At 50.1% G+C, this 9,592-nt stretch overlaps 1 protein-coding gene across 1 annotated transcript in view; it reads left to right on the top strand.

Annotated features, from left to right (window-relative positions):
* Positions 1–5,334, top strand: part of ASB1 (ankyrin repeat and SOCS box containing 1) — a gene marked incomplete at its 5' end in the record, with an annotated part of 5,698 nt that extends 364 nt beyond the window's left edge. Inside the window, 4 exons of the mRNA XM_010004709.1 lie at positions 1,552–1,604; positions 2,396–2,408; positions 3,489–3,874; positions 5,201–5,334. Of these exons, the coding sequence (XP_010003011.1) occupies positions 1,552–1,604; positions 2,396–2,408; positions 3,489–3,874; positions 5,201–5,334 (586 nt within the window). The remainder of the gene's footprint in view (positions 1–1,551; positions 1,605–2,395; positions 2,409–3,488; positions 3,875–5,200) is intronic.
* Between the last annotated feature and the right edge of the window lie 4,258 nt (positions 5,335–9,592).

The raw sequence follows: 9,592 nt of genomic DNA on the forward strand, positions 1-9,592 counted from the left end.
CCTGGAAAGCTCCCCCAGCCCAACCCCCCTGCCAGAGCAGGGGCACCCAGAGCACATCACACAGGAACGTGGCCAGGGGGGTTGGAATGTCTCCAGAGAAGGAGACTCCACAGCCTCTCTGGGCAGCCTGGCCCAGGGCTCTGGCACTCTCACAGCAAACAAGTTCTTCCTGAGATTCACATGGAACCTCCTGGGCTCCAGTTTGCACCCACTGCCCCTTGTCCTGTCACTGGACATCCCTGCACAAAGCCTGGCTCTGCCCTCCTGACACTGCCCTGAACAGATCTGTGCCCATGGATGATGTTGCCCCTCAGTCTCCTCTTCTCCAAGCTCAGGAGACCCAGCTCCCTCAGCCTTTCCTCATCAGGGAGATGTTCCACTCCCTCCATCATTTTTGTGGCTCTGAACTGGACTCTTTCCAGCAGGTCCCTGGTGGGGAGAGGGGTGGCTCTGCCTCCTTCACAGAATCACAGATTTGTCATGGGTGGAAAGGACCTCTCAAGTCATGGAGTCCAACCAGCAGCACAAAAAAACCCCACAACCTTGGCCACTAGAGCATGTCCTCAAGAACATGGCTTTTGAATACCGCCAGGGGTGGTGACTCCACCACCTCCCTGGGCAGGCTATGCCAGTGCCTGACCACTCTTTCAGTATAGAAATCTTTCCTAATATTCAATCTAAACCTCCCCTGCTGCAACTTCAGGCCATTCTCTCTCTTCTTCCCTTGGGATCTTTTCCCCCTGTGGGGCTCAGTGTATCAGTTCCCTCCTTGCATGCCCAGTGCTTCCACAGGCCTGGTGAAGCTGGCCAAGAGCTGGACAGGAGAGGGGATGGAGTGGTGCCCAAATGGACATCCTTGTGTTCCTCATTGCTTGGCCCAGGCAGCAGGTCTGGGCCCTGCTGTGTGACTCCCATGTGACTCCGAAGACAAAGCCCAAAAGAGCAGCCTCTCTTTCTGAGCCCACCATTCAGCTGGATCCAAAGCTCACAAAGTGCCTTCACCCCCCCCCCATGCCTTCCTGCCAGCTCCATGTTCCTGGCTGAATTGAGGAGCTTCTGCAGCACCAGGAGTCAAGGTCTAAGCAGTAGGCTGTGCAAACTTTCTTCTTCTGTGGTGTGACTTTCTTCTAAATGGGAAGGTTTTTTTTGGTGCCAGGGACTGTGCTGAACAACTCCACGGGCTGTTGGTGCCAAATAATAAGGGATCAAAAGGGGAAAATAAAGGTTGTAGAAAGAAATAGTCAAAGAGAGGAAAGTGGTTTTGGATCCACAGCAAAACGCTCTCTCAGGGAATCCCTTTGGTGACTGGGAGTGCTGGAAAATAACAACCAAAAGGCTTGGAATAGAAAAAGTTGAAAATAATGTGGGGATTTTCTCCTTTTTGCTTGTGGGGAAGTTAATTGTCAGACACGTGCAGCTTTCAGGGAGCTGGCAAGTAGAAAGGCAAGGAGACAGTCCTCCCTCCTTGCTCCTTTCTCAGCAAGCTTGGAGAAAGATGTCCCCATTGCCACCTGCTGCTTTGGTACAGGGTCCAGCTTCCATGCAGCATTCCCAGGAATCTCCCCTGCTGCATCCACTGAGGCGGGGGGAGGGAAATGTAGCAAGTGGGATTTCAGCAGCACATGGAGAGCTGATTCTTTGATTTATGTGTCTACCTCGCCAGCAATATTAAAAGCAAGATTTTGGAAAACGTTCAGGATTAAAAATTAACTGGAGTTTGTCCAAAATCTTTTATTTATTTATTTATTTTTATTAGGCAATGTGTCTCTCCCAAGGCTGCTAAGCTAATACCCAATTGTCAGATTGCCCAAAATTTCAAATATCTTGGACTTCACAGCTCTGTTCAGACTTGAAAACACAGCCTTCTGTTCCAGAGCTCACTCAGAGATATATTTTTTTTTGTTTGGTTTTTAAAATGTTCATCTAAAGGATTTGGCAGGGGGAAATGCAATGAGGAAGACACTTTTCTTGAGGTGTGAGGGAATGTTTCAGAATGCTTAGCTCGAGGGAGCCTGAGTGTCCTGAAGAGAAAGCCCAGCCCAGTCAGGCTGGTTGCAGGTGTCTAAACATCACCTAGTTCCTGATTATTTTTGGTAGCACACTCAGGATTCCTGAATGCTACTGCAATTGCTGAACCAGGAGGAGGGGAAACTTTCTCCATGAATAGTAAATACACCCGTAGCTATGGAATAACCATCCATTTTCTGGGATGGCTGGCAGAGCTGTGGGTGGTGTGATGCCAGGGTGGTGGGTGGCTCTCAGGGTGGAGGTGACTTGTGATGTGACCATGCTGTGATGGGATCTGTTCCACTGGGCCTCCAGTGTAGCTTGAGGCCTGACCCAGTGTATTCAGGATGAGAGGACCCTTTTGCCATGCAAAAATGGTGAAAAAGAGAACTTTTGGTGAAGTGTTGGCTAGATAGGGACCAGCCCCTTCTGGGTTCAGCAAAATCTGTCCCTGCCTTGAGACAGGATTGGTCCCCAGGTGGCTTCCTTATTTATCAAGGGAATAGAATGCTCTCTAGGAAGACAGGAAAACATAGTTCTCTGAGTGCTTAATTTTGGGAGGATGACTGGAAGGGGGAAGGAACCTTTTATCCCTCTGTGAGGGGAGGTTTTCAAACCTTCCTGCTTTTCCAGAGAGCTGCACTTGGCCTTTTTGTTCCCATGTATTTGGCCGTGCTCTTTGCTTCCTACTGAAAAGTGAGAGGAGCCAAAGCCACTAAGCCCTGTTTTCTGCTCCTTCACAACGTGGTGCCACCTCTACTTCCAAAGAAGAAGCCCAGGAAGCAGGGTTGTAGCCTCCTTGCACTCCTTCTCTGCCCCACAGCAAGCTCACTTGGCTCCAGATACTGAGATAAATGCCAGGGAAAAAGCCTCTTTTTGGCTCCCTGGTGGGACTTCTGGTGGGTTTTCAACCACCCCAGCTCCTTCAGGAGGAGGGTTTTGTCAGAGATGTTTTGCTGTTGAGGGCAGGTTGCTTGTTTCCATTTCCCTGCTTCTTGTGACAGTCCAGGATTGCTTTTTGGCCTGTTTCATCCTGGTGGGGAAGTGGTTTCTCTGCAGCTTTTCAACGAAGTCATTTGGAAACATCCCTGCTCTCCAGCCAGCTCCTTAGCATCTGGCATTACATGGTGCTGGCTCAGGGCTGAGCTGTCTCTTGTGCCAAGGCTCCTTCAGGAGGGCCAGGAAAGGTGCTCTTCAGCTGTTCCTCCTCTCTCCAAAGCCTTGTTGGCAGAGAATCATCTGCTCCTTGAGAATCAGGCCAGGCTGGACACACACCATCCCCACTCGAAAGTCACGACCAAGCCCGTCTGAGGATAGATACAGGTGGTTCTTGGGTGGTGGGCCCCAGAGGTGCCAAAGACAAGGAGAGTGCTCCCCCTCCAGGTGTCCTTCAGCCTCACCCCCTGCCCTTGTGTCACCCTGGGCTGCAGTGGCGGTGCTGTTGCCCATGTCCCCAAACATCTTCTCTCTCCCCCACCCAGGTATGGAGCAGACGTGGATGTGAATCACCACCTCCCTTCCCGGGACCCCAGCCTCTCCCTGCGGCCCCTCACCACCCTGGTGGTCTGTCCACTCTACATCAGTGCTGCCTACCACAACCTCCAATGCTTCCAGCTGCTGCTCCAGGCTGGAGCCAACCCGGATTTTAACTGCTGTGGGCCCATCAACATCCAGGGCTTCTCCAGGGGCTCCCCAGTGTGTGTGATGGACGCTGTCCTGCGGCACGGCTGTGAAGCTGCCTTTGTCCAGCTCTTGATTGACTTTGGAGCCAATCTGAACCTGGTGAAAGTGGAGGCATTGGGAGTTGAATCCACTGGAAGGATCAAAGTCAACCCTGAGGCTATGGAGGTGTTCAAGGAAGCAAGGGGTAAGTGGTGTTGACTGACTGAAATGGTGCTGGTTTTATCTCGCTCTTGGGGATTGCCCTGGAACAACCTGGAAGTCTTGAAGGGCACGTAAGATGGGGCTTGGAGCAACCTGGGCTGGTGGGAGGTGTCCCTGCCCATGCAGGGGGTTGGAATGAGGTGATCTTTAAGATCCCTTCCAACCAAACCAGTCTGGGATCTCCCCAAGCCTGTGTGCACAAAGGCAGTCCTTGAGTGACCTGGGGTGCCCAGGGAGGGATCCAAGAGGTGGTTGTGTCTGGAGAGGCTACTTGGGAAGTAGAGCCACGGGTGGTGGGAGCAAGTGGAAGGAGAGAGCTCGACTAGTGGTGGACAAAGGGTGAGGAAAAGCCTTTTTGAATTGAAAAGGCTTTTTGAACTCAAAAGGCTTTTTGAATTTAACATCCTCTGGGAAGCAAACGAGTTACAACAGAAGTAAACCAGAGCCTCAGGCCTGAACGTGCCTCAATTTACCTGCTCTTTCTTTAATTTTACAACAAAATCAACATCAATCCTGTGCACACCCTCGTTCCAGCCAGGCCTGCACCTCGTAAAACCACCAGGCTCTCAGCTGGTGAAGGCCAGGGCTTTGCAGCAGGCTCGGAAGTGGGCTTTTCCCTCTTGAACTCCAGAGGAATTTCAAAGGGATTCAGCCCAAAGTCACTCAGCTTTGCACGTGTCTGGTTTTTAAACCTGCCTGGAGTTGTGCTGGGAAGAGGTGCACAAAAGCTGGGGCAGGTGGTTTCCATTAAGCCTGGGTTGAGGATGCAAATGGGACTCCTCAGGGAGAAGGTGCAGGATAATGGAGTGATGCCTTGGAGGTCCAGTCCCTGAATCAGCATCATCCTCTTGTCCCTGTGCTGGAAGAGCTCTCCATGAACTCCAGAGAAGCCCTCAAAGGAGAGCTGAGATAAGGCCTGAGTCTCTTTCAGTGCTGTTGATTCACAGGGGGTGATTTAGACAAAAAAAATAATAATAAAATCAGGTCCATGCCACCTTAAAACAATCCCAATGGTATAAAACCTCTCCCAGCCTCACCTGGGGTGGCTTTGGCAGTGATCTCTTGAACCCTGTCCTGGAGGGACTGGTCACAACCCCATGGAACCTCCATCTCATCTTTCCCAAACCACCCGTGTGGCAACTGCCATCGCTCCAAACCCTTGCCTGAAAGGTTTGGCCTTGCAGGATGTGGCCTATGGAAGAGGTTATTGATTGATTGATTGATTTGCTCCTCAGCCAGAGCTCAGCACCTTTCACACCCCTTGATGTCCCTCTCCCTCACCAGGTTTTCTCTGCTTGCTTCCTTGCAGGCCACCCCCGGAGCCTCCTGTCCCTCTGCCGCATCGCCGTCCGAGGAATCCTTGGCAAATCTCGCCTGGATCTGATCCATATCCTTCCAATCCCAGACCCCATTAAACAATTTTTACTTCACCAACACAGTTAAAAGGGCAACTGGCTGCTCTCTGGGGCAGCTGGATTTGTTCAGTGAGTGCTCTGATAAAGCCAAGTGCCCATCCCAGCCCTTCCCCTCACAGTGAAATGCTGTGTTGCTCATGACGTGCACATCATGCCCTGCCCCTGTGGTTTTTTTCCCCTCCAGATTTGGGTGCAGTGATTTTGTGTGTCTGTTCTTAAGCTAAGGTTATCTTAAGTAGTGATCCTTTGTTTGCAGCTGGTTGGGTGATGAGACCACTAGGTGTGTTTGGCTGGTACATGAGCAACTTCAAGATATCCTATAGCTCTTGGTAAATGTCTCTTGGGTGTGACTCTACCTCTGCCTACACACACCTTGGGTCTCAGCTGCTTATCTGCCTGGGGAAAGTATCCATATTTAAGCCTTTCCTCTTCCTGTAGCATCTAAGGGAGTCCCTCCTCACCTTGCTGAGGGTTTTACAGCAGCACTCTTCTTCTGCTGTCAGTGCCTGGCTTTACTCTTCCCTATGAAGTCTGTATCTTCCTCTGTCTTCTGCTGGTGTGAAATGCATCCAGGTTTCCTGCCCAGTGCTTGGAAAATTATATCTATGTCTCTCCAAGCTGCTGACTTGGCTTTCTTCGTGTGGAGGCCCTAATGGGAGAGTAGCAGAACAAGTCATCCTACCCTGTCTGAGATGTTCCTGCAGAGCACCAGGTCTGCTGTGGCAGCTTGGCTGTCCTTCCAGCTCTGTGATGGACAAGGTGGGATTTGGCTGGTCCTCCTCCTGACTGCTTGGGGCTGGAGGAATTCTGGTGACCACCCTAGCACAGGTGGGAAAACGTGGAGAGGAGAGGAAAAGATAATTGTCACCTCTGGAAACTCACAGCCTCTTGTGGGTACATGATCCCTGTGATTGAGTCACCACTCTGTGTGTTGGTGGGACAAGGATTGTTATGCTCAGGTGAAGCCACCACATGAATCTGGAAGATTTCTGGTCTGGTTTTGTTGTTTTTTTTGAAAAGTAAGAAACTCCTGCTCACTGAAAAATAGGCTGGGTTATTTGGGAGTGACCAGGAGCAACAGGGGAGCAGTTGCTGAGTTAAACTGTTGTGTTTTTCTGTGGGATGGCTGCTGATGAATCTCATCTGTGTGATCATCAAGAAAAAGACACTATGAATGGTCCCTAGATGCTTGCAGTGTTGCAGTGATTTGGATGTTCTTGAAGGTCCAGTAAAGCAGCTGACAGTGCACAGCACACAGAAGTTCCTACATACCTTTGACTCCATATCCCATGGTGGCATAGTGACCAGAGAAAACCCTCCCAGGTCTTTCTGTTTGCATGCTGCTTCTCCTAGCAGTGTGGAAAAGGGAGAGGAAAGGACTGTTGGCCTTTTCTTGAAGAGTTAGAGGGTTGTGTGCTTCTAAATGCAGTGTTGCATCCAGCAGCACTTTTGATTTCCAGTGCCTCTTCTATTTCTGTTTGCCTTCAAGGAGCAAAGTAGTCTTTGTCAAAATAGCAACTTTAGAAGGACAGAGATGATGCTCAGGATCTTGAGTAAAAATTCAGGTGATAACTGGTTTTTGCCTTTACTTACTGATTCTTTCTAGTCCCTGTGTTAAAACTTGATGTTTATTGGACTGGTTTTTCTTTACCAGATATTCTTCCCGTGCCCGTGCAGTGGGGTATTTTTCCAGATGTGGTCCTAAAGATGCCAGGGATTTGTTTCTTGTATGGGATCAGTGCCTAGGAACCTGTGGTTGAGAGCTGAGTGTGGGATGGCAAGGACAGTGAGACAGCTTCTCCTTGAAATGGGATCTTGCTCTGGTCCCTCATCTCCTTGACCCCCTGGGGTGCCAGGGAACTGGGGTTCAGCTGCCCTCCAGTTTGGCTTTGAATTCCTTTGCCTGACAGCCCTGGTTATCCTGCCTCTTGAGGAGCACATCTCAGAGATATGCCCCATTGGTCTTGGCACTACTTCCAAAGTGTTCTTTTTCCAGAGGCATAAATGAGTGGAAAGTCACAGTTCAGTTTCTGGGCCTCCCACTATGGGATGTATTTAGGATGGAGTTCCATGAGCAATGATGGACTTCTTGGGATGTTTTATTATCTGCTGAAAGGCAGGTGGCTTCCCAGGATGCTTTCAGAGAAGGAGGAAGGGCAGGAAAAATACAGTCCCTGATTGTTTCCTATTATTTCAATTCCATGGCCAGGCCTGGAAGGTCCCAGCTGGCTCCTTACATTGCTCTGCTCACTGATTTTAGGATAAGGTGGCAACATTTGCACTGCTAAGAACAGACTGAACACTCAGTGCTCAGATCATTGAATCATGGAGTGGTTTGAGTTGGAAGGGATAGAAAGATCATCCAGTTCCAACCCCCCTGCATGGGCAGGGACACCTCTCAGTAGACCAGGTTGCTCCAAGCCCCATCCAGTGTGGATTTCAACACTTCCAGGGCTGGGGCAGCCACAGGTTCTCTGGGCAACCTGTTCCAGCAAACAGCAAAGAATTTCTTCCTGATGTCTCACCTCCATCTCCCCTCCTCCAGTTTTAATCCATTCCCCAGATACCAAAGGATACTTCCCAAGCCCTCAGGTGAGATATAACAGCAGGGATATGTATCTGCAGACGTGCTTTCCAGGTGAGAAGGCAGGACTTTGGTGCTGTTTCCCTTTCAGGCTTGCAGATGGTTTAGGTTTTCACTGTGCTGGAGGCCAGGGCAGCCCACGAGCATGTTGCCTGAGAGCTGCACTCTTGCTTTTATAGGAGTGTGAACATGCCTGAGAGATGCAAACAGGTTGTAAAGCCTCTTGTCACCTTGCTGGTGGAACCATAATGTTTTGCAGGAGCACGGGCTGGAATGTGCCCTCTGGCTCTGCTCTGCAGAGGCAGACAATGAGGGAGGTTGTCTGGAGAGATTGAAGAGCAGCTTCTGGCCATGCACAGAGTCAATACCTGGTGCTGATATGGTTCCTTTGTGGTTTCCCCCTGCCCTGGGTGAGCTCAGGATGGGGAGTTTGGCCCCTGCCAGTTTGTTCTTTACTCAGAATTTGGGGCTTGGTGATGGTGGTGCACCAACCTTGTGCTGGACTTTCTGCTTGTGGGGATTTCTTTTCACCTCAAGCTTGAAGGACTGCCTGGGTTCTCAACTCCCAGCAGATGTGGAGTCCCAAGGACTCCCCTGACCATGGAAGTCTTCATCCCCCTGACCATGGATATCTCCACACCCCCATCCACAGGTCAAAGGATGGTTCTCCCAACCCAACAGCAAGCAAGCTTAAAGTTCAGCAGTCACTTGGGCATTTGCAGAGTGAAAGCTTTGAGGTGCAGGAGACATTTTGCCTGGTTGACCCACCCAACTCCCATCTTACCTGCAGGACTGTGCCTCCTCTTGGTGTTAAACCTGGATGGTCTTTCTTCTGGCTTGAGAGGCTCCAACTCAGGGGGACAACTCCCAGAGTATTGAGCCCTAAATCCCTGTGCACATTAGAGGCTACATAAACCCAGTGACAGGGTTTAATATGCAGACTTAGAAGATCTGGAATGTTCCTCCTAGGGAAATGATCATGAATCCCAAAATAGGTTCATGACATTCACAGGCCTTGGTGTCCTGTAGGGCCAAAACCAATGTCCTCTGCCTGTCTTGTCCTTTTCAATCCAGGAAACAACAGTCTTCCAAAATGAAATCTGAGGAAATATGTGCATATTATTTATCTTCCCACTGGAGGAACAGCATTTATTTTTTGCCTTAGCTCAGACTTCACCTTTTCCTCCTGTGGCCAAATGGTTTCTCCATGTTGTCCACAGGGCATAACAGAACAAATGAGTGTCCTGAAGTCATGGGTGGGAAATGAGACCTGTTTTCTTGCTGCACAGCATATAAAGCTGTGCATTGTGTGGCCTTGCTGTGAGCCTGGGTGGGATGGGATAACAAGATTTGGAAAATGGTTCAAGAAACCAAACCAGATCTGGGATAAGGAAAGCAGATACAAAGCAGGTGGGTCTTTTTTTTCATGTGGGCTTTGTTGCTGGAGGGGATTTCCAGAGCATGAAATGCTGGTAGCTGGGACCCAAATACCATTTCCTGCCCTTTGGGGGGCTGTGCAAAAAGAGCAGAGGAGCAGCATCTGTTGGGTTGAAGTGTTTGGGTTTGGGGTTTTTTGTTGTTTGTTTTTTTTCCCAGTCCCAAAGTCAAGTAAAGCACTTTTTGCACCAAAACCAGGCTTGGAGGTCCAGCACCTCTTCAGCCCTTCCTTTTTCCAGTGAAGGAACCCACCCAGGATAGAGTG

The sequence above is a fragment of the Chaetura pelagica genome, unplaced genomic scaffold (assembly GCF_000747805.2).
Source record: "Chaetura pelagica isolate M959 unplaced genomic scaffold, ChaPel_1.0 scaffold89, whole genome shotgun sequence".
Taxonomy (NCBI): Eukaryota; Metazoa; Chordata; class Aves; order Apodiformes; family Apodidae; genus Chaetura; species Chaetura pelagica.